General features: G+C 45.2%; 2 protein-coding genes across 4 annotated transcripts in view; one reads left to right on the top strand and one right to left on the bottom strand.

The window, feature by feature from the left end:
- Window positions 1-7780, bottom strand: part of LOC110475233 (uncharacterized) — a 116314-nt gene extending 108534 nt beyond the window's left edge. Inside the window, exons 1-3 of one of the 2 annotated variants that reach the window (XM_085558343.1) lie at window positions 7212-7780; window positions 4095-4155; window positions 3105-3132 (exon numbers count right to left, since the gene is read on the bottom strand). In XM_085558343.1, coding sequence (XP_085414469.1) covers window positions 3105-3132; window positions 4095-4155; window positions 7212-7488 — 366 coding nt within the window. In that variant the 5' untranslated portion in view covers window positions 7489-7780. The remainder of the gene's footprint in view (window positions 1-3104; window positions 3133-4094; window positions 4156-7211) is intronic. The other variant, XM_085558342.1, reaches the window with a different exon arrangement.
- A 146-nt stretch (window positions 7781-7926) lies between these two features.
- The window catches only part of PTPN1 (protein tyrosine phosphatase non-receptor type 1), a 30208-nt gene continuing 13276 nt past the window's right edge, over window positions 7927-24858 (top strand). Inside the window, exon 1 of one of the 2 annotated variants that reach the window (XM_031506579.3) lies at window positions 7927-8061. In XM_031506579.3, the coding sequence (XP_031362439.1) occupies window positions 7999-8061 (63 nt within the window). In that variant the 5' untranslated portion in view covers window positions 7927-7998. Of the gene's footprint in view, window positions 8062-8250; window positions 9579-24858 lie in introns of those variants that run through there. The other variant, XM_031506580.3, reaches the window with a different exon arrangement.

Below are 24858 nucleotides of genomic sequence, written 5' to 3'. Positions count from 1 at the left end.
CTCACCTCCACTGGATTTTGCCTGCCCACAGTTTGGATTTTCTCTAATCCCTAAAAAACTGCTGTATTGCAAAAACAATTGGTTGGATGCCTCTTGTGAAATCATTAATTTGACAAGTTCTATGATATTTTGAATAACTTATTTAATGGATTTCCTCTTGTTCATTATTTACTTGGGATCAATGGCTTATGTGCAGAATGTGCAAACCTAAACACAAACAAGCCCCAACTGTCTTATTGTCCCAACACACAATTTTGGTTTTGGGTGTGCATAGCCCCACCTATTCCAAGCAGGGACATGGTGCCAGAATTCCAGGCCATGAGGTGGATCACGCATCCCATGGCTCTGCTCATCTGGGCAACACATGTGGGACAAGCAGGGTATAAACCCTTCCAAAGAAGAGTACAAACCCTTCCAAAGAGGAGCACAAACACTTCCAAAGAGGAGTACAAACCCTTCCAAAGAAGAGTACAAACCCTTCCAAAGAAGAGTACAAATCCTTCCAAAGAGGAGCACAAACCCTTCCCAAAGAGGAGCACAAACCCTTCCCAAAGAGGAGCACAAACCCTTCCAAAGAGGAGTACAAACCCTTCCAAAGAAGAGTACAAACCCTTCCAAAGAGGAGTACAAACCCTTCCAAAGAGGAGCACAAACCCTTCCAAAGAGGACTGAAACCAGGATGCACAGTGAGACTGCACACAGGTTGGAAGCGATTGGATGCAGCCACTGTTTGAACCACTTGAGCCTGGTCAGGAATAAATATCTGAGAAATATCCTCAAGTATCAAAATCTGGCTGTGTTCCAAACTAAAGATCTCCCAAATCCTTTCCAAGAGGAGAACAGGAGCACAGAACCCTTGTAACACGCAGGCACATCCCAAAGAGCCAGTTCTTTAGGACACTTCTCTGAGGCATGGGAGGCACAAGGCAAAGCTGGGACTGCCAGCACTGACCACTGGACCTCTCCATCTTCCAGAATGGGAGGGTCTCACGTTCTCTTCCTTTGGCTACAAATTCCATCTGAGGCTCAGATGTCTTTTGTAAAAAGCCCACAAGTGTTTTCTCTTCCAGAAACAGCATTTTTAGACAAAGGATGCTTTGCTAAAACATTCCCAAGCAGTGCTCAATCCCTGCTCTTCTAAGCTCAGCTACATATTTCTATTTCAGATAAGGAAACTAAACCTTGAACTCCAGACTATTGTGATTCACTGAAGTGTTACATGGTGGAATGAATTTCAGAGATGCTGCTTCACTGAAAATTGGCAATTTCCTGTGAAAACACCGCCCTTTCCTGCACTCCAAACTATGCTCTGGAAGCAGAGATTTTTCACTTCATAAAACAACATGTTCTAATTGAAAGCATTGAAAATGCTTTGCTGTAGCAGAAATGAAGTCCCTTGTTTCTTTTTAAAAGTTCCTTGTGTGAAAAAACCCAACAACTGAAAAGCTAAAATTTCCCTGAAACCAACTGTAAAACAGTACAGAAATTATCTTGTTGGGAACAGATCCTCTGTGGATAAAGGTGGTTTCTGTTTTTTTAAGGACCTTAGTCCTTAAAATACATATTAGTTTTGGTTGCCATGCACACCTGCTCCCTGAGAGGTCACTGTGACCCATTCATATTGATCTACATGCAGATAGGAGTGAAATGTTGATATTTTGTAAGAGTTCCATGTTTTCACTGACAACATTTTTCATATGAACCAGAATAAATTGCTTTGGTTAAATTTTCTCCTATTTTATCAGCTACAAAAGAGAGATTCATTCCTGTTGGAAGGGTTTTCTTTGTAAAGAAAAGCTTGTGATTCAATTCCATATCACAGGCACTCAGAGAGGATTCATACGTGGTGTGCCTGATGCCACAGACAGAGAAAGTAACAGATTTTTACAGACACTGAACTGGCACAACCATTCTTGGAGCTTCCTTTGGAACAGAGCAGCTCTGAAAGCCAGAGGTGACAGGTTAGCAAAGCCCTTACAGTCAATAGATAAGGTATCAACAGGCTGAAGGAGAAATTACAGGTGAAGTACAGCCGTTTCCATTTCCGTTCAGCGTTAAGGGAGCTTGATGTCTGGGCTGAGAACAGCTGGTTCAGGCGGGAGGCTGGAGGCACAGAGCAGATAACTCATCTCAATCATCAGCCAGTGCACACTGAGAAGGGGTTTGGTTTGGGGTTTTTTTTAGCGCTTTAAAATATTAACAAAGACCTGAAAACTCTGCCTCTGAAGGCATTTTCCAGGCTTTGCAGAACCAGGTAACTGTCACTGAATAACGATACAGCTGTTCTCTAATTTACACTGACAATTGTTTCACCTACCTGGCAGGTCAGAGAGAGCACCAGCAGCCCTCCATCACCACAATTATGGATTGTGCAATTTCGTTTTCATTTGCGAAAACATGGATAGATGCAAGCGGATTTCAGAAGAGCCAGTGTGGGTGAAACCATTCCCTCCCCAGTCCCACCACCCTGCCCGTTCTCCAGCCCAACGCCTCCTCCTGCACACGCACAACTTCTCCCTTCTGTTTATTTTTTGTTTTAAACACTCTAAGCAGAAATTGACTTTGGCTGCTTTTCCTGAACTCTGAAGTGTTTGAGCAGATAAGATTCAGATAACCCATTAGAAGAAACGTTCCTAGGTCCCTCTTCTCCTGGCAGGGGGTCACCAAGGCCAGCCATGCATCGAGGTTGCTTTGCCCTGCAGAAGGATTTTTCTGTCTCATTTACTTTTCAAATTGGGCCAGACTTTTTTACTGTATCTCACTTGTAAAAAATGTTCCAGCTGAAAGATACTTGTTTATGTGCAGTGCTGGGGAAACACAAAGTGTAAATCTCCCTGCTGCCATCCCAAATCCGGTGCTGGTTTCCCAAGCAGTTTTATTGAGCCCCTCGGACTCAGCAAAAGGGAGTTGATCTGAGCTCCTCTTCCATTACAGAAAATAAATAAAGAGTGAGAAAACTCTCACACTCTAAAAGCTCTAAGATGTGCCTCCAGAAAGAACTGTTCTTTAGAGGACAATATGAAAATAGTCACACTTGTTTCAAGGAAATACTGATTAAAATAGATAAGATTTTATTTTCCTATTTTTTTATCTTAAAGGCTTACCTGAAATGAGAAGGCTTTTGTTCTCCTCCTAGACAAAAAGGAATTCAGGCTGTTCTTTCCACACAAGATATTTGTTGTAACTACAGTCTTACTTATGGCTGGCATGCATTTTGTCACAAAGATAATAGTAATAATAATAATAATAATAATAATAATAATAATAATAATAATAATAATAATAGTTGTTATTACTGCTGTTATTACTGCTGTTATTACTACTACTACAAATAACAACAAATTTTAGAACACCATGGATCACTGAAATTATAGAATTAGCTGGGGTGTCTCAGGATGGAGTCTTGAGTGGTAATACTGGTTTATGGTACTGATATTTATCTTCTTTTCTCCTCCTGCCCCAGCATCAACGTGTTCTGTAGTTCTGGAAATATTGTTTATGTGCCAATGTGGTTTACTGTACTAGAGACCTAGTCATGCCTAAAGCTAATCCAGAAGAAAAGTATTTTTTGTGGGGTGTGGTTTTTGGTGGTGGTGGTGGTGTTTTTGGGGGGATTGGTATTTTTTGAAGTAGCTGTGTTCCCACCTCCATTCCCAAGTGCAGCTGCATGAACACTGGGGCTGGCAGAACTGCAGGGGTGGGATGCCACAGAAACCAGCAGCGGGTGCCAAAGGAGGGGAGGCTCGGTCGCTGCTGTTGCCACACACTTTGCCTTGGATACCCACCTCAAGGGCAGTCAGAAAATCATAAATAAACTCCCTTTGCTCCAAGCTAAGGCTGCTGGCAGCAAGGAACTCGGGGCAGACTGCAAAACCCTGCAGGAATCCCAGGCAAATCTGCAGTGACACCAAGGACACCACTGTCTCAGCAGGAAACCTTTGCTGTGTCAGTAACCACATTTGAGCTAATGCTCCCTGCATTTGTAAAACCAGCAGCCACAACTTTGAATGAAATGCAGACATTGAACATCTTCAATGTGAGGGAAAAAATATTTCTGCTTGCCAGACTAGAGATGTGCAGACTGGAGCACTCACCGTTCTGCAGCCCGGGGAAGCACGGGTGGAAGTGATTCCAGACTCAGGGATGCTGCATCTGCTGCAAGGAAAAAGGATCACTTAAGGAAAGGTTGCTGAAAACATTCTCCCATTAATCTAAAACACTGCATAAAGGATAAAACAGTGACTGAAAGCCTGGGGATAAATTACCTTGCAATCATAAACATACACACATCTCTCCTGACACTAGAGAGTCCATCACCCCTGAGTCCCAACTGCATTTGGAAATCTTTATTTAGAAAACTAAACAATCTGGCAAGATTTCAACATAGACCTCTCAAAGCCTAATGCTGTGAAACTAAAGCCAGCACTGCAAGTGCAATTTTACTCTATTATCACATTAGTCATAAAAAAAGCCTTCCTAATCGTTACTACTTAAAAATCCTGTGTACGAGTGAAATCCAGGCTGTGATGGCCACAAGCAGTAAGGACTGGAGTGCCATCCAACGGTGAGATATAGTCACTAACAGCTGATTAAAGATCTCTGCCTCCACCTGCTCCTGCCACAGCAGGGTATGAAATGCCCTGTAAAACCCACGGAGGCTCTGAAAGATCTGAACCAGCAGAAGGTGCCCAGGCACACACACACAGAAGTTATTTTCCTTTAACAGAGGCAGTAAGCAGAGTTTTTGGTATTCTAGTCTTGTTTGCAGCACTCAAGTTCCATCCCATCCCATCCCATCCCATCCAGAACTTCTGTTTCCCAAAAGCTAAAGCCTGGCAGCTGCCAGAGCAGCGAGCCCTGGGGCTGGCACACCCTGCCGCTCCACAGTGCAGTTCGTGTATTTGTGTATTCCCAGCTTTCTCCATCAAGTTCCTCTGAGCTGTGGAGGATGAAGAGAGGATATGAAATGTAGGATTGAGTTTGGACAAGCACCCGCCTTTTTTATGAAGTAGAAATAAGTAACACGATCCAACCCTTTCCCCTGAATTCTCATTGTCATTTTAAGAGCCAGGCTCTAGTGGACAATTTGAAAACCAAAACCTCTGAATCAGGCTACACTGGGATGAAAATACAGTGTGCCTTAAGTTGCACAGGTTGGAATTGTTTTGGGAAGGGACTGCCTTTCTCTGTGCAAAGTGCAAGAAGGGTTGTGTCCTGAGAGCACAGAACATTTTCATTTACCTAATCCTCCGTTATTATATGGATCTGAGTTACCAGTAAGACTTTTAATCTCTTCTGTGTTTTATTTCCTGCAATCCTTCGCAGATTTTGCAACTTTTAGTATTTTGTAAGGTAGATCATAAATTTCATAAAGGCTCTTAGGAAATTTTTTGCTGCTCTGCATATGTGCGGAGGCACAATTTGAGGATTAAATATGTATTAAAGGGTGAACAAGTTTGTAGGGCACAGATGTCTGATCCAAGTGGCCATTTTCAGCTCATATTCTTGGCTGGAATGTATTTCAGACCTTAAGCTCTACTGGGACGGGTATCCCTGGCACATGTATCCAAAAGCGTGGAGCCAGTTGAGTCCAATTCAGCACTTGTGTAAATCCCCTCTGGCTTCAGCTGAAGTTATAAATCCAGAGATTAATTTACCCTTTATCCATTGCAAGCCAGGACTGAAAATTTAATGAAAACAGACCTTCCTGTAACAATTCCAATCCAGACATTCCTACCACCTTTCCTAGTCTATCCCAACCATCAATAAATTTTATTGTAAGATGTTTATTTTTAAAAAATCTTATAATAATTTATACTGTATAATATTATATTATTTATACAGTATAATATATATTATTGTATAATAATTTATACTACAAAGTTATATACATTTTTATACTAATTTATACTATTTGTATATCATTTGTACGGCTTCCTACTAAGCAGGAAATAGTTCAGAAGCCACCAAAGAAACCTTACAGAAAAGCCAAACTATGCCAGGGCCAATTTTCCCTGCAATTTTAGACGGAAATACTCGGCCAGCGGAAAAGTACATCTTCACGAGGAGGAATGGGAAGAACTAGAGTAAGAACTCGCAGGAGGAGCTGTGCCCTGCCTCCGGCGCTGCTGCTGCGGGAGGAGGCGCGGGCGGCGAGCGGGGCTGGGTTCCAGCACTCCCGATGGAGCAGTGACACCCAGCGGCTCCTGCCCGCTGCGGGCTGCGCTGCTGCACCGGGCTCTGCCGGGGCTCGCTGCTGCACCGGGCTCTGCCGGGGCTCGCTGCTGCACCGGGCTCTGCCGGGCTCTGCGCTGCTGCACCGGGCTCTGCACCGGGCTCTGCCGGGCTCTGCGCTGCTGCACCGGGCTCTGCCGGGCTCTGCGCTGCTGCACCGGGCTCTGCCGGGGCTCGCTGCTGCACCGGGCTCTGCCGGGACTCGCTGCTGCACCGGGCTCTGCCGGGGCTGCGCTGCTGCACCGGGCTCTGCCGGGCTCCTCCGGGGCTCTGCCGGGACTGCGCTGATGGAATGGGCTCTGCCGGGCTCTGCCCTGCTGCACCGGGCTCTGCCGGAGCTGCGCTGCTGCACCGGGCTCTGCACCGGGCTCTGCCGGGCATCTCCGGGGCTCTGCCGGGACTGCCCTGATGGAATGGGCTCTGCACCGGGCTCTGCCGGGCTCCTCCGGGACAGCCGCGGCTGCGGGCCGGGGAAAGGGGACCCCGGCCTGAACATTACCTGAGGGACCCCGGGCATCACACACCTGAGACCCCAGCCCAAACACACCTGAGAGACCCCGGCCCTCACACACCTGAGGGGCCCCTCAGCCCTCACACACCTGTGTAAGTTCTCAGCCCTCACACACCTGAGAGACCCCTCAGCCCTCACACTCCTGTGTAAGTTCTCAGCCCTCACAAACCTGAGAGACTCCTCAGCCCTCACACACCTGAGGGACCCCTCAGCCCTCACACTCCTGTGTAAGTTCTCAGCTCTCACACACCTGTGTAAGTTCTCAGCCCTCACAAACCTGAGAGACCCCTCAGCCCTCACACACCTGTGTAAATTCTCAGCCCTCACACACCTGAGAGACCCCTCAGCCCTCACACTCCTGTGTAAGTTCTCAGCCCTCACAAACCTGAGAGTCCCCTCAGTCCTCACACACCTGAGAGACCCCTCAGCCCTCACACACCTGTGTAAGTTCTCAGCCCTCACACACCTGAGGTACCGCGGTTATGACGTGGCTCGCTGAGCCTGGCATTGAGTCCCCGTCTGGTTTCTGATTGTCGCATCTCCTTGTCCTCACTCTCATCTCTGCTCACCTGCCCTGTGCAGGTGTGTCCCAGCCGAATCCTTCTGCCCGGTGTCCCCGCTGCCAGGCTGTCCCCACTGCCGGGGGACACTGCCCGGCTCCTGTCCCGCTCCTGGACACTGAGGTGACCCCAGCCCCTCACAGCTGCTGCTGCTCCCACGCTGAACGAGACCATTGTACACATTGCCCGAGGTCCCTCAGGTGTGTGCTGGCCATGAGCTTCTCGCCACCCTTCTCAACCCCTTGACCACAGCCTCTCATGATTATTCTTACGACTAAACAGCAATTTTATTTACCTACTAAACAACCATCACGTCTAACAATTCTATCACTTAGCCGCACAGCTGCGCTTCTAGCAAGCACACGGCCTACACTTTCCAAGGATGTATCTCCCAGAGCCCACTAAGCTTAATTTCCCTTCCCGGGCGGGCACGGCGGGGCACGGAGGGGCACGGCGGGGCACGGAGGGGCCCGGGCAGGGCACGGCGGAGCCCGGGCGGGCACGTCCGTGCCCGCCCGAGCTCCGCCGTGCCCTGCCCGGGCCCGGGTCCCACCGCCCCGGACATGGCGTCGGCGGGGCGGGTGCGCAGTTCCGGCGGCATCGTGAGGGCGGGGGCCGGGCAGAGCCGCCGCGGCCTCGGCAGCAGCTGCAGCCGGAGCGGCGCTGGGGGGCCCGGGCCCCCTCGGGGTGGAGATGGAGATGGAGAAGGAGTTCCAGCGGCTGGACCAGGCCGCCAGCTGGCCCGCCATCTACCAGGTGAGGGGCAGCGCCCTGCCCGGTTCTGCCCCGGCCGCGGGTGGGGAGCGCTGCCTGCCTCCGCTCGCTGCCTGCCGCTCGTTCTCTCCGCCGTGCCGCCGGCGCTGCCCCGGCACTGCCCTGCCCGGCTCCCCGGCGGGCCGGGCCCCGCCGCGCTGCCCGCCCGGAGCTGCCGCCGCGGGCGCATCCTCAGCGCGGGGACAGCGGAGGAGCCGCTCCGGCCGCCCCTCCGAGCTGCCTTCGGCTCGGAGCACAGCAGCATTTCGCTTTTCAGGCGCCTTAATCATAGAACAGAGCCTGCAGCAGCTTATTAGCAATACTCCTGCAGCTAGCTGCTGGTGGGTTTTTATTGTGTCGCTTGCTGCGTTTAGATTTTTTTCGGGGGTATTTAAAACAGCGCCGTGACAAACGTTAACGCTTGCAGTAATATTTGGCTTCTGGATCCAGCTGAGCATACAAGCCACAGAAGTTGGTGCTTTTGTCTTTAAAAGTTCTTCACACCTTTATCTAAAATGAAGTTTAAGAGAAGCTGAAATACGTGAATGACTGGGCGGATGTGTTCAGTCAGATCAGGCAGCATTGCTGTAACATCCATTTGAATGTTTAAGCTGGTATATTGCATAAATGAATGACTTGAAGTTCATCTTTGCAACATAGATGTTGAGCTTTGTTTCTTTCAGTGTGAATTTCTCTGGCAATAGACCATGGAGAGGAGTTGCATAAAAGTGAAATAAAAGGACTTCAGTTTCAGAATAGCAGCATGCAAGTTGTAACAGCAGTAGCTTGCAGGGTGAACATCTTGAGTTGTCTGGCCTTTAGAGAATAAGCATGACATGTTGAGCCTGCTTTTCAGAAGGTCCATTTCCTACATTTCCCTGCCGAGTGTCAGTGCTTGCCGACTGTATCAGTTGAAAGTCATGTGGATATATGACGTTATGTTTTTGCTGAACCGTTCTGGATGATTTGGTGTGTTGCGAGCTTAGTGCTCAGGAAATGATTTTGAGTAACAGAGCTTTGTAATTTAAGTAGTACATTTCTACAGGTACAATTGAATTACAGAAGTGAAATATCTACGTCGAATGAGGGAATGGCCCATTTTCAATGAGGGATTAGCATTCAGTGATATTTTTGTCCTGCTCTCTTTGAATGATATGACTCAGTGGCCTGCTTAAACTGTAGCACAGCATGAGCTTTGATTGAGGACTAAAATTCAGTTTAAAAAAGGACTGAAGTGATTCTTTGGTTTGCATCCAACTATTGACAAGCACAGGGGGTGGGATTTCTACTTGTTTTTTTTTTTTTCCCCTGATTGATTAGTAAATATGTGCATCTATGTCATGAAATTCAGTTTCTCAACTGCATCCTGCTTTTAAATAAGCTGCTGGAAATGGCATCTTGGCAGGTCGTGTACATCTGGAAGAAGAAGGTGCTTCTCCGTGAGCTGTGCTTTTCGTGTCTGGGCTGTGACATTAGCAAAGCAGTTTTCCTACAATGGTGGCTTTTGCATGAAGAATGCAGTAAGTAGAGCAGTGTGTGTGATGGGTGCAGAAAAGCATTTCCCCCGGGGTAATTGTACCACGGCCTTCTGGTACCTCAGCGTTGGGGTTGTAACTGCTGGAACCCAGAAACATTCCCCAGTGCTGCAGGTGAACATTTGCAGCTTGCCCGTGTTCCTTGCCTGTCTGTTATCTGGAGATACAGCACAGCGTCTCCAGGAGGAATGAGCCTAGACAGGGAGGTGTGGCTAAGGGAAGGGAGACTGCCTGGGTGCCACATGACCTGGAAGGGTTAAAATTGTCCATGCGTCTTTTTTTTTGGAGGAGCGGAAGCTGTGTTCAGCTATGATAGTACAGTTGGGAAAGAACAGAATTTAGATGATCTCCTTTTTTCAGCAGAAGTAATCCCAGCATGGGGAGACACAAACGCTTCAAAATGAAGACCTTGTTTAGGTGATTTTGTGACGATCAAGTCTTGGGCACTGCACAATGGTGGAACCATTCTCTGTACAGCTGGTCACAGGGTGAACAGTGATGAAGTTCTTTGCGTTTTGTTACTCTAGGGTTTTTTTGAATGTTTGTTTGGTTTTTAATACCTATTTCTATCCCATACTTTCCTCTAGATTTGCTTGTTAAAAGAACTACGAGCCATAAGATTCTGTGGAGGCTGTTCAGGGACCCAAGTGAGAAAAATAATTGCTAAGGTTCTGGCTGTTGTTTCTGTTTTAGAGAAACCTAAGTGTAAGAAAGGTGCATTCGAATTAAAATCCTCTTCCATAAAACCATAAGAGGAAAGTGAGCTTTACCATGTACTAACTGTGGTAAAGGTGTGCAACAGAAAACAGATTCTTAAGGGTAAGTGAATGACATGCACCCTGCAGAAATACCATTAGAAGTATCTATTGGAATGAGAAGCTTTCACTCCGGAGATGTCACAACAAAAAACCCATACCCCAAAGCTAAGGAAAGCACAGTTTAAGCTCTTAGAGGAGGAAAGAAAAGTAGATATTTGTCCAGAATATCAAAACAACTGGATGGATATCATGAAAACAACAATGACTGGATTGTCATTTGCTCACAGTGAGCGCAGTATCAAATTTTCATAGTAATTTCACATGTGGAAGCCTTTCAGAACTTTAGGAGATGCTTTAGTTTCTAATTTCTTACACAGGATGATAGAACGAGATATTATCTTAAAAACACATCCCTTAAATACAGATAGAGTTGCTTCTTGTGTTTAAAGAAACCAGATATGTTGACTTTAGTATGTTGGCCAATGATATTAACTTTGATGTGCTTATCAGGAGCAGTAAAAACACCTCTGAATTATTTACTGATGTACCATTCAACTGGGGATTCCATCCACTATGGGTGGAGGCAGAGCTGACATTTGGGGACTGCTCATGCAGAGTTTTCCATGTGAAGGCAGCAAAATGAAAATAAAATGTACACTCTTTTCTAGTTTGTATAGTTAGTGGAATATATAATAAGAACTGGATATAGTTTAGATTTTCCAGCATGTTTGGAAGTGAGTATCCTTCCAAAACCTATCTCTGGAAAACTGAAGTGTAGTTGGAGTTGGGTTTGAGGCCTGTAAATAACTGTTCTCAGTTTCTTTATTCATTTTTGAGGGTCTTTTAACCAAATATTAACATGAATGTTTGAATGCTTCAAACCTCTCTAAGCTAAATTAAAATACTACAGATTTTGAAAATTAATGAACTTTATTCAGACTATGGGAGGAAGATAGGGATCGTGGATATTTTGGATATCCCTCTGTCACAACATAAAAGGCATGGGAAGCTTTTTAGATACTCACTGTCTCTGGAAGAATATTTATAGAACATTTTCTTACGTAGATGGATTTTGATGCTGGAAGTAAACTGTGAAATGGTTGACCCTGAAGAATTGTAACAGTGTGGTTGTGTTGTGTGTTTAGGGTCAGTGGAAGGGAAGCTTTAGAAGTGTTGTTGGTTTATAAGCTGCAGCAGGAGTGCAGGCTGCAGTCTGAAAGCATTTGGGTAGCTCCTTTGCTCAGGTGCTAAGCAGCAGATAAATTGTGGCACGAACATGACTTTTTATAAATGCATCTTTGTGCTTTATTCTGCCAGTTCTAGCTGCAGGTCTCTGCATGCAGTGCCTTGCCACTGCTTAATTTGTGCTCTGTTGATTCATTTGAGGCTCAGCATAATTGGCTCTGGCTGTAGAAAGCTGGTTTAGGGCTCAGGGTTGCAGGGAGTCTCTGTTCCTTCGGTAAGCTGAAGATATTCCATGTTTTCCTGTGCTGTACGCTGAGTCTTGCTGCGTGTGTGCAGGGTTAGTGCTGGACAGCAGAGTGTGGCTCACAAAGTCAGGGTGCTCCCTGGAAAGCAGAGCTGCTGCTCAGCTGCAGGGGATGGCACCTCTGTGCCCTCGGGGCACTGTGCTTGGGCTTCACTGCTGCTCCTTCACAGCAGCGCCAGCCGTGTCTCCTGCTGGCAGACTGGAGATGGCCTAAGTCCCCTTACATAAAGCTACTGAGCCACTTGCTTTTTCTACAGAGTTTAAAATCAAATACTGGAACCCAGAGCTGCTGTGATAGTCTTGCTGGAAGCAGAGCATGGGAAAATGGAGCCTGTTATGGTTATCATTTGCTAAAAGTTTAGAAATCATACAATGCACACACAGTGCTCACCCGCTTCTCAGCATTTTTGGAAGGGTTTTATGGTGTTAGTATGTTCTTTCACACGGTATTGTTGCTTCCTCTGTGTGCTGCAAGCACAGATGTATGAAAGAAAACTGTTAAGGAGAAAGCGGTGTTGGCCACATGCCAAATGATGGTAAATTCAAATAGAAATAGCCCTTGTAAGCAGAGAATAAAATGTGGTAGACCAAATATTTTTCGAACTAGAATAACTTTCTAAATATACTGGGTAGGTTTGAAATAACAGTTCATCCTACAGTTAACTAAACATTAAAATTAAATGTTTTCCTGTAATACTTGCTTTGCAAATGGACTTTCTCCAAGGGCTCGCTTTAGTTGAGTCTTCAAAGGATGTGGCTTACGCTGAAATATCACTGCTACTTTCTTGTAAACATGAGAATTACCAGGTTTTAGATCAGTGTCACTTGCATGGCATAACTATGTGTTTGGGTTGTGAATTTAGCCTCATGAAATACCTGAGGATACTCAGTGATTGCTTCTCTGCAGTGTTCAGAAGGAGCACACACTTGGTCTGGTCACTGAGCTTGGATGTTTGCAGCGCTTTCCATTGAGGTTTTCTGGTTTTTTTTGGCCATTGGTCAGCTGGTTTCATGTTGATTTGCAGAAGAGGTGGTTTTTTTCCCCTCTGGTGCCAGGAGACGTGCCCTTGCTGGTCTGACTGGGAGAGGCACTTTGATAGAGCATCCAAATGCCTTTGTGTGCTCACTTTGTAGATTGTGGAGTACAAATGCCAGTTCATTTTCTACCATACTCTGTGAATTCAGATGTGCTTTTTCTCTCACCCACGCAGAATATAGCTAAGATTCAACAGCTTGCCTGTCATATTATACCAAGAAAAACTGGTAAAAGTGATTCTTGGAAATGCATGTGATTCTGCTAATAGTGATAGCTGATCTACTTTCAAATTGGGTTGTATCTTCTGCATTTAAGAAAGCAGGTTCGTAGAACAGTAGCAAAAAATTTACATCCTGGTTGGTAAGGAAAAGGAGCTGGCATAACATGAAACTTTTAGAAATGTTTTTCTGTTTTTTCTTACTTTTAATTCTGTACACTTTCCATGTGTACAGCTGTCTCAGCTCTTGGCTGTTGTGGATGCTTTAGGAACATGTAGGGGTCAAAAGTCACCTTCAGCACTGAAGGTGAAGAGATCAGTGCTGAAGATTTACCTGTTTCACTGACGAGGAAGAGACCATTCAATCAGATTTGCATTGTTCTCTGCAGTCTTTTTCTTCTCCTTAGAAGGTTCAAACAGTTTCTACATCAACAGAATTAGAAAATAAAGCAACAATCCAGCAGGTTTTGCATTCTGTCTTTAGGCAATTCCAGAAGGACCTGTGTGGAGTACAGGGGTGAGTGTGGAGCTGGGCAGACCTTGCTGCAGGCAGAGGAAACCTTCCCCTCTGGGCTGGCAGCTCTCTGTACTTCATGTACTAAAATAATTGCTAGTTCAAAATGCTACTACATAGTACTGTTCTGACCTTAAAGCAGCTATTCTATTTGTGATCTGTCAGGTGCTTTTGCTTGTATCTGAAGTTCCCAGAATTTTATGCTGCTTCTGTCAAGTCCTTGATTCGTCAAGTACTTGATGCTGAGAGCCATCCTACAAAAGAGACTCTGTTTTTCAGATTCTTTATATTTATATGGAACAAGTGTCCTACACATAAAGAGGAATGTTCTCATAACCTTCTTCCCCTGTGCACAGTTCAATGAGAATTGCTTGTTTATACCATTCCTGATCCCACAGTAACAGGTTACACTAACATAAACAGCGTGACCTTTTAATGCGATGGCAGGAAGTAAAATGTGAAATCTATTTTAAAAATGCATCTTTGACTAAGGAAGAGTATACTTCCTTTTTCTGACAGGAAAAATAACCCATGCTCGTTCAGAAAATCTCAATTCCATTTTACTGTGTGGGGCCTGTTTTTTCCAGTCTCCTGTAGAGCTGCTTGAAGTAGGACTAAGCCTCTGCCATCCTCATGTGGAATTGTATCTCCTTTCTTAACATTTGCACAACCATCAGTGACTAAAGATGGGGGCTACAGGAAAAACACAACTCTGACACAAGCAAGAGGTTTTAGTAAGAGGAACTTCTTTTGGAAAGAAGGGTGGGTCACTGGAGCAAGAACTGGAAAAATACTACTTAGCTTCTTAAACAGCTGAAATACATATTGACACATTTGACAGAATTTCCACGTATCTCTGGAAGTGGAAGAGATATGGGGAATTCTACCCAGTAACGGAGTGGGGGTGGACAGCCGCCTAGCTCTGGAAAGTGTTTTTGTTTTCTTCCTTAAGAGTTTGATTGCATTAGAAATTAACACTGTCACTTCTTTCTTAAACTTCCACCAATGGAGAATTTTCACGGTAAATCGCAGTTGCTGCCTAGAGCTGCATGGTCTGTGGGATGTCACGAACAAGAATCGTGTTTCAGCCTGGGCTTTTTTTCATTGCCGGTATTGAAACCTTGTCAGAAGTGGCCTCGAGGGTTCCGTGAGCAGGGCAGATGTGCCCTCGTGCTGTTTCATACTCCGTGGGGAATGTGTGCAGGAGCCAAGGAACCAAGGAACCCTTTGCTCCGCTCCCCGCGCGTTCCTGGGCTGCGGAGCCTCGTGGGGCTGGGGTGGCAAGGTTGGGGTTGGTGTGAGCACCGGGGCGGTGCTGCTGGGCGCTGAGCAGCGTTACCTGCCTGGCTCATTCATTGATGCCTTCCCTTTGGAAATCACCCCCTTTGCCTCTGTTCCCCAGCAGTGCCTGGCAGCTGGCACGCCTCCCGAGAGATGAGCCCACAGAGCGGGTGGCACCGGGCTGCTGTCGGGAGCAGCGGGGCACGGCACCGCTGGGCTGGGCACTGCTGGCCTGGGGAGGGAAGCTCTGAGCACCTGCAGGTGCCAAGCCCAGGTGCTCACCCTTCTGTGCAGAGGGCTCAGGAATGGGGCTGGTCTCCTCAGCTCCTGCAGCTTCTTTGCCCTGTGGCCGTCAGACTCATCTGGTGCTCAGTAGAGGCAAAAGGCTGGAACAGGAGGTTGAAAATATGTGAAATCTTTAGAGCTGCTGAGTTCCTGGATTTATTAGCCCACGTGAGAGCATTAGTGGAGAGGTCTAATCTCACCAGTCTTTTTAGAGCCTGTCAGGAAGCAGATGGAGCAGAAAGGTTTCGTGGAAACTACTGCCTTACGTCTAATCTGTCATTGATTTTGTGTTTGTGATTTGTGTCAAGCTGACCATCAGGAGCCTCCTGCAATCCAAGCCCATCAGATGAGGCTTTGCTTGGTCACCCACACAATCCAGTGTACAGGATGCTCCTCGGTCACTGACTGGCTGACAGCAGGAAATTCCTTGTGTGCTGCTCTGCTTGCTGAGCTCTCTGCCACATGAAATTTGGAGTGGTAAAACTGTTATGTGCTTATTATCTTCTCAGAATAGCTGAGTAAGTTAATATTGCTACTCAGGAGCAAGCATTCAAACGTTTATTGCTTTCATGTAATAACATCTACATCTTTTGGGTTTTCTTGTTCCAAAGTCTTTGCTAACAATGTGTTCTGCATATTAAACTCTCTCTACAGGCAAAATTGTTTTGAAATACTTACAGAAGAATAATATAATCTAGAAATGTTTTGCCCTCAGCAGTGTTGATGTTAAAGAAGGCATTTGTGTGTGATTCTGATAGTTGATAACCTTTATTTGTGTATCAGTGCTCAGAAGCCTTTGGTGTAGCTGACTTTTGGGGGTGGGGAGTGGAAGGGGTTGTGATTGATGTGAAGAGTTTATTTAAAGATATTTACTGCATTTTTTTGTGTTACTTTTTTCTGTAAGTGTTCCAGATCTGTTCTACAGCTGCAGATGAGGATTTGAGGTAGACATCGAGTGACAAAGCATGTTTAGTCACAGCTGATAACTGGCTTTGGCTGGCAGGAAGTGGAACACGATGAGCAAGAGTCTGCTGGAGCCTGGGGTGGGGTGCAGCACTGTCTGGGCTGGCAGGGAGTGCTGGAAGTAAAAGGAGTCATGTGTTTCCAGAGAGGATTCTGCCACTACAAGAGGTAGAAGTTGTGAGGGTTGCTTGGCTGTGCTAAATCAGCTGGTTGAGTTCTCAGAGTGAATTATTTTTAACTAGCAGGATCAGTAGACGTATGAAGTGGCAGAACTGTTTCTCTCATCTGATGCACACAACTCGCACTGCAGTCTGTTTCATTATCATGGGGAGCAGTCACCAGTCCTTTGAAGGCCTGGCTTGTCAGGTTTTACAGTCTTTTCCATGTGCTGGGGTGCACATTGTGAATCTGTCCTGCATTATGATGTCTGTGAGCATTTATCTTGATTATGTGATGTGACATTTGTTTTTATAAACTCTCAGTTGCTTTCAGATGAGAAGATGTGCTGTACAGCTGGGCATGAAAGCTCTCTGTCCCTGTAGTGACAGTTCAGACATCCTCTAATAACACAGGATTGGTTCTGTCAGTGTCTTGAAGCATTGCTTTGCAGCTTGGAGAACTAAAAATACTGAATACATTTTAGCTTGCAAGGTCTGGCTGGGTTGGGGTTATGGGAGGGGTTGTCTTTATGCCATTTCCCAGGCTTGTTTGCCATAGGTGGATTTTCTTACACATTTACATCTCTGCTGTAAGTATTTAAGGGTTAGGTTTTCCTTTCCAGAAAGTGTATTGGCTTTTTCTCTCTGACCCTTAGAGCAGTTTCCTAGCCTGGAAGTAGTTGCATAGACACTGTGCTTTTATGTGCAACTTCTTTTAAACCTTGGTGCAGAGCAGAGGTGTCCAGGCATCCTGTCCCACTGCCCCCGTGCCTGTGCAGCCCCTGCAGGACACCCAGTGCCACAGGTGTGGGCTGGGGAGACAGGTATGGGCTGGAGACACAGGTGTGCCAGCTGGGCAGACAGATGTGCCAGCTGGGGACACAGGTGTGGGCTGGGCACACAGGTGTGCCGACTGGGGACACAGGTGTGGGCTGGGCACACAGGTGTGCCAGCTGGGGACACAGGTGTGGGCTGGGGAGATGGCAGCAGTGTTTGCCTCTCCCCAAACTGCTGGGACTGGGAGCTGAGCAGCTCAGAATGCTGGAAGGTTTAATATTAACCTGGCTTACTTAGGTTGCTTTCCTAAACACAAATTAGATAGTCATGTGGAAAACCAGGAGTATCCGAATTCTGCTTTATCTAACATCTGTTTTCAGCAGTACTGTTTGTTCTCAGCAGGTTTTTGTGTGCACTGCAGTAGCTTGGCAACCTGTAGGTTGCACCATTCAGTGAATTCAGTATGGTTTTAATCATCACTACGATTTTCCTTTCCAAATTTGAATATTCTAAGTACAGTGGAGTGGGCATCTGTAATTATAACTGCAACCACCACGTTAAACAGATCCCAACTGAAGCAAGCTGTTCTTGCAAATTTGTAATCCAGCAAGTTCTTTCAATTGCTGTCCTGAAAGTCTTTCTTAAGAAAAGAAGGTACTTAAAACTTCTTGCTGGAAGTTGTAGTTAAGCAGTTCCCAAAGAGGAATTTGGAGAAGGTACTGAAAGCAGGGCTGCTTGCTGGTTCTGCAGCAGGAGCAAAGCTCAAGTTTGACCTTTCCGTGCATGCAGAGGCATGAACCTGCATTGTGCAATCCTGGTAATTGTACATTCTCTTTAAACTCTTGGAATCTTGTTAGGTTAGAAATGATAAAAAGCTTTTAGTAACAGTGTAATGAGCATGCTTTGGCAGAATGAATCTGTAGTTCCACTGCCTATTACTAATGGCCAAGAGGGTGAAACCTTTTGCCATAGAACTTGCTGGAGTTTGGTCTTAATTGTAGAATGCAGACCCACTTACATTATGGAGCTGGTACCTGTGTAACATATGGTTCATAATTTTGAATGCATGGGGTTCCTTGATACTAAATAAATTCAGTTTTCCCCCTCGTACATCTGACTTAAAGTCTTGCATCTCCAGAAAGCCAGTAAAGCAATGCACGGTACAAACTTCTTCCAGGAAATGAAGCTTGCCACTGAATAAGATGTAGATAATGATATTTTTTTAATAGGTAAAACAGAGTTCACCATTTCCTATATAACAATTCCTCCACTCCTTTTCTGGTGGGTTTTAGTACTTCCTCTACATACAACCTTATATCTTGGAGAATTTTTATGGAATTAGTAGAAAGTTGGACATATGGCTGTTGCTTGTCCCATAGTATTCTAAATAGAAAAATAGCACTGACGTGGTCTGAACATGGTGTGAACGTGGTAGTAATGGTGTGACTGTTTCATTAATGTGTGCATATAAATTAGAAAGGTCAGTCTAGCTTTTAGATTCACGTTGGAGTACCCAGTGTCAATGAAATGATTTATGCAGAGGAACACCCCTTAGCCATGAGGGAAGAGAAATTTGCTTTTTTTTTCCAAAGTAGTGAACAGTTTACTTGTGTTAGAACCAGGACCTTCCTTTCTCATCTGAAGCAGCTGGGAACTGGACCTTGCCTTTACCTTTCAGGGCAGGCTCTTCTGAATGCTCCAGGTGGAGGGGAGCTGGCCTCTACCCAGTCAAATGAGAATATCTGCCTTGACAAATGAAACCTTTCAGAAAGAGTAGTGGGAAGTCTCTAAAGTCTGGATGTTCTGTTGCATCTGACGTGATAAGAGCATTGTGCTGTGAAGGCTAATTTAGTAGGTTTTGGGGAGGGAAAAAAATCTTTGGGGCTCTTATAATATGCAAACTAATTAGAGGTTACAGTGAACACAGCTCTTTCTGGCCAAGCTGACTAAGCTAGGAATTCAAATTACTATTTTTAGCCATCTTACAAGGTCTCTATTTTCAATGATAGCCTTGCTATTACTTCTAGAAATTATATTGTGTATTTATAACCCTGACAATAAGCATTTTTAGTGCAACCAGTCCATTACTTTTTTAATTGAACAAAGTGTTTTTAGTTCTGTGAGATATTGTGCAGATAGCTTCAAAATCACATTCTGAACTAGTTTCTTTTTTTTCTACTAAGCTTTGTTTGGACCTTTCTGCAAAGATTACTGGATGAGAAAAAGCATTCCTCAGAATCTGAGTGCTGAATAGACCTACTTCATGCATAAATTTGTTCCTTTAAAAAAAAATCAGTCTAATTTTAACATAGCATATGGCGAGCTGGTGTCTAAAACTGCTTTAACTGGCTGTACTTTCTAAATGCATATGTAACTCGTTCAATTCCAGATAAATATTAAAGAAAAACCATTGTAATTTGTATTTTCTTCTGTGAACACCAGTAGCTTGCTTATTCTATCCTATAAATTATAATAGATAAAATCTGAGTTTAGTTTTAGGCAGTGTTGGGGTAGAAAGTGGGGCTTGCAAAATTTACTCTGTTTTCACAAAATCCTGTTTCCGTGATGATAAGAGACTTTCGAATCAACTCAAATCAAGAAGATAAGAATGAGGCAAACTCCAGAAGTTCTGATTCCTAGGTAAGAATCCTTTGGTTTCTGGCTTTTTGTCATAACAGAAAATGAGAAAATCCACCACTGGAGTTAACCTAGAGATGCTTTGTGTTTCCAAGGAGTTTCTCACCAAGACTGCAAGAGGAATGCAGGATTCCCAGGCCTGGCTCTGGTCCCTGCTCCCTTCCAGGGCCAGTTCTTTCCACAGTGCTCACCATGGGGTAGGGGAGCTCACCTCAAGCTTTCTCCCCTTGCCTCCAGGAACCAGGGAAGGAAAAGCATTCCTACAAGAGCCTACAAAAGAATTGCCCAGAAAAATGGCCTCCCTGCTGAAAGGAGAGCTGCAGAGCTGCTGGTTACAGCAAAGGGCTGGTTCCTGAAGTGCTACTGAGAAGCACCAAGTTAGGCACTAAGGAGTTGGAGCATCCCAGCTGGGAGCGAATCCACGTGGGGAGCACAGGCAGCATCCCTTGGAGCAGCCAGGGGGTGCCTGGGGGTGTCCTGGGACACCCCTCTTCAGGGAGGACACCCCTGGCTGCTTGGAAGAGAGCAGAGATCAGAATCCCTGCTCCAGAATAAGGTCTCGTTCTCCTTGAAGCCCTTTAATGTTTCAGCAGTCCTAGAAGACAGAGATGTTGCCATTACATTCCAAAATAAACAACAAACTTGACATCAGGGTATTCAAAGGACAATAGCAGCAATCTGAAAAAACGTGTGGTATTTTGCTTTGTAAACCCTAGAAGTGTGTTTTTGTAGCTCTAAGTCTCTGATGAGCAAAGGATTATGTGAGTGCACGTTCTCACAACCAGCCCATGTTTTCCCTTTGCAGCGTGGCCTGTGTTGTAAGGTGCCAAGTCAAGCTGTGGAGTTTGTAATGAGCTCCATAAGTAAATATGGGAAGTGTGGAGCTCTTTGACAGCTCAGGTTTTTTGTTTTGATGCACGTGTGGTTCTGTAAAGCTTCTCTGATACCTGTGAAGGTTTTGCTCTGACTTTGTCTCTGTGTAGACAACTCTGATTCCACCTAGTTTGTAATACTTTGAGCACCACAGTTTCTGAGGCCAGATTATTTCCTGTTTTCAAGTAGTAATGTAAACTTCTCTGCTCTTCCTTACTGGTAACCCCTTCAATGTAGTCAGTGGCAGCTTTCAGGAGGGGTGTGTGTTTTCTTCTGTTGGAGCCCCCTCACCTCTCTGCGACTGAAGCAGTGCTGCAGAATGGGCTGAGAAGTCTGAGAAGCATTGTCCTGTTTGCTAAATCCAGAGTTAGAAATCCTTGTGATCTTATTCAGGGAATCATGTGCCTTCCAGGGAATTGTCCTGGTGCTAAATGTATGGGTATAAAATCAAACTGAAAAAAAACCCCAATATCACCACTAGGAGACCATTTAAAAAACCTTCTCTTTTTTCTGACTTGTTAGGATTGCCTTGAGGATTAGAACTATAGAATGTCCCAAAGCTTGACAAATAATTTACCTCTGCTGGATAAGCAAAAACGATAGATTTAGGAGAACTGATGACTTTGTAGTAGCTGGAAGTTTTATCCACACCACAGGTGCTGCTCAGTCTTGTGTGTTTGTAGGTCCTGTACCTGTCCCTGAGGGAGTCCCAGCCGTACTCCTGACCGAACTCCCTGGTGCTTCATGGCTGCTGCCTAATTAGCTTCAATTAGGGACGAAAGGGAAAGCTAATGAGTCGGTGAGGCTGTGTTCCCTGGAAGGTGTGGTTGGTGTGTTGGGAGAGCTTTATGACACTTGTCCTTTCCCTCCAGCTGGTGTCCAGCAGCGGCCAGGGCTGTGCTGGCAGCCTGCAGGGAGGAGGATCGTGTGTCGTGGCAGCTGCAGAGTCTGGGGAATCCCCCTTTGCTGGGGAGCTCTGGGCTTATGCTGAAAATTATCTCAGCAAGGTTAGGATCACTTGGGAATGGCAAACTGCCCTTTTTTCTTTGACAGTGCTGGTATTTTAGCAAATTCTGCGTGTCACGCATGAGCAGATGTCGCTGTAGATGGGGAATGCTGGACTTGTCTCATTATCTATTATTGTGACCAGTATTTTTAAGATACCAGTTGGTAACCTAGATGTGTTAAACTCGTGTAATCTCCAAAAGGATTAAAAATAATGCTGTGGTAGTTCTGCATCTATGTGAGTTAAAACTGCTGATAAGATAACTACACGAATGTTGGCATTTCTTTTTTGAAAAATAAATCGAACATTTGCAATCTTATTTTGTTCCTTTAAAATATTTGTCCTGAGTGAAACGATTGCAGTGTTTGTCTGTTAAGCAGCTAAAGTGCTGTGCTGTTTGTTTGGCTTTTAGTCAACACACTTTCCAGGAAAAGGTGAAAGGACACAAACACCACAGATGAGTTTCGGTTGTAGCTCAGTGCATGTGAAGTTAATCTCAAGTGAAGGCTCTTTTTAAAAACTTCATTGAGGCTTAGTAGGAAGAGTGGAGCTCAGATACCCAGGGCTGGTTGCTTTCAAGCTCACTTGTGATGTTGCTCGTGGAGCCCACAGAGCTAGTTCTGTCTTTGTGCTCCTGCTCACTGCAGTGGGGCTGGCACAGGTCATTAGCTGAGTGTGTTAATGATCTTCCCAGCTGATGTAGGGGCCTTCAACTGTGACAGTAGATCCAGTGCTGAGCAGTGTCCTGGAATCTCTTCAGGCAGAGGGTGATAATGTCCTTCTCTGCTGGTACAATACCCAGTTCTGCAGTGGCCTTTCAGATTCCTCCTCAGTTGCAGCTAATGCCAGATATTCTGAAAATTCGTATTCTTTCAGTGGGCACTGTGCCAGCTTGGAATAGAAGAGCAGGATGTGTTCAGAGCCAGGAGTCTTGGATGCATGCACTAGGATCAAAAATGGGAGAAAAGGAAAAAGAATCTGTAAAGATCTGTTTGGCTTTTAACTGTAAGACCTTGAATGTGCTACCTGGTGAGGAAGCAAGGCTTACATTTGATTATCTTATTTACTTATTAATCAAATTAGTTCATTTATCTTAAGATTACATGGTGGTAATGGATTGTGCAAGATTTGGGGGAATGGTGATAATGGATTATGCAAGGTTTGGGGGAGATAGTGCTGTCTTGCTTTCTTAACATTAACTGAGGTTATCAGCACAGTATCTGGGAAAGAGAGTAAAGGGCTCTGAGTGAGTATAGGTAAAAATTCCATGGTAAATTATTCCATGGTTGCTATTTCATGAAGCCAGAGATCCCCTTGAGAAACTCTGACTACCTGCAGTGGGGGCCATTTAATGTCCTTTTGTTTCTAATTTGAAATATGCCATTTGCAGCTTGTCCAAATTCCAGAAAATACCTTGGTTACGCAGCACATGGAAGGGTGTGAGAAGTGTTTCTCATCACTCACGTTCTTGTGTTTGCAGGGTTCATGTTGTTTTCTCTCCTCTGAAGCCTCCAAAGCCTTGGGTTGTGTTGGTGGTGTAGCTCTGGAAAAGCTAGAATGCTCTTAGATGGCTTGTGAGATGTCAGGATGAAAATATTAGGTATCTAGGAAAGCAGGACTGTTTATAACCACAGTTGTCAGTCAGTGAAGCCTGGAATACCCTACGGGCCAGCAATGATACATTTTTAAACTCACACAAAACCCATACTGCAAACAAATTAAGGTCTGGATTTTCTAGGCAGACTAAATTCCTTTAGGAGTTTTGTGGCTATCTGGTCTGTGGGATAGACCAGTCTGTTTGAGATGAGGTTAAACCAGAACTCTTTATGTAGAGACCCCTAATGTTTGGGCAAATCAAGATGTGGATGTCATCATGGTGGTTATTTTTCTTACAGAAGAAGAGCAACTGAGTTAGAACCTCTTGACACTTTAATGAGAGTGTGGTTTATTTCCTGGCACTGACTTTGTTTGATGGTACAGATAGCGAGGCTTTGCTTTTGCACAACAGCTGTCAAAAAAAAGCCATTTTGCATTCTCAAACATCTCTATCCTTCCAATAATGTCCAAGATACACTTCTGGAGAAGATTGAGTTTCTGGGAGGAAAAGCAGAGATGGATGTGGAGAAGAAGAAGGGAACTTGACTTGTTTTCTTACGCCGATGCTCCATTCAGTTGTTTCCTGTTTTGGCAGTGAGTACATGGCTACAAAACAGCAGAAGTAGAATGTTCCTGCCAGCAGCTCTGAACTTCTGTTATGGGTCATAAATTTCAAGGACAAGCTATATTTTGAACTTACTGAAATTTGAGAAGTCTCATGTAATTCTTTAACCTGATACTAGAGTTTAGCTCTTTGATTTCCCCGTGTCGCAACATTCATAAGAACGAGAACTGAAAAATCAGTTTCTGCCCATTGCAGATGACACTGAGGCAATCTGAGAATCTGAGCAGCTGAACTGTGCAGTGTTGCTGTGGTTATTGACAGCAGTGCCCTCCTCCTGGGAACAGGCTAAATAAATGCACTGGTGAAGTTTGGAAGTGGCACAAGGCTGTGGCTTTCTCCCTTCTGGAAGGCCAGCCGAGCCCTGAGAGCCGTGCAGGTGTTGAGGTGAGCATTCACAGCGTGCAGTTCCCTCCCTGCTCAAGTGGTGCAATAAAGGACTGCAGGGTTGCTGGCAGGAGCCTCTCCAGGGAGGCGTGTTGGAGCTGCTCAGTGGTGAGAGGCAGTCTGCAATACCTGCTAGCTGTGACAAATACGGCCCTGGGAAAAACGAGCCCACTTTGCCACGCGTTGATATGATTTAATGAGGCAGTCGTGGGCAGTTTGCATTCCCTGGGGGTTATTTCCGTGCTCCCTGCAGCTGCCTGGTGTCACAAACCTCTGAGGCCACCGGCGCTCCCGCTGCCCAGGCGCTGCTGAATTTGCAGGGGGCTTTCTAGGAAACCCTGTTGCAAGTCTGTGATTTCTTATTTATTTATTTGAACCTCGTGTAATTGTGGTGTTGAACTTTAAACAAGCCTGTCCTTCCCTCTCTGTGCTGCTCGACCTCAGGAGGAAGCTTCATATAACAGGCAACTGGTTTCTTTTGGGGTTTTTTTGAAGGAGATTAGTAAGCAAATCAATACTACCGTATCTTAGTTGAAAGCAAAACTAGGAGACCAGAAAAAATGTTTTTAAAAGGTATTAAAATCCACATTTTTTTCACTTAGCTGGCTAAAATTCTGCAGCTGCTTGTTAAGATTTATGTTGTGTGATGTGATGCAAGTGTCTGTT

This window comes from Lonchura striata, chromosome 20 (assembly GCF_050655825.1).
Source record: "Lonchura striata isolate lonStrDom1 chromosome 20, ASM5065582v1, whole genome shotgun sequence".
NCBI classification, from domain to species: Eukaryota; Metazoa; Chordata; class Aves; order Passeriformes; family Estrildidae; genus Lonchura; species Lonchura striata.
This window is presented reverse-complemented; position numbering and strand designations above follow the sequence as displayed.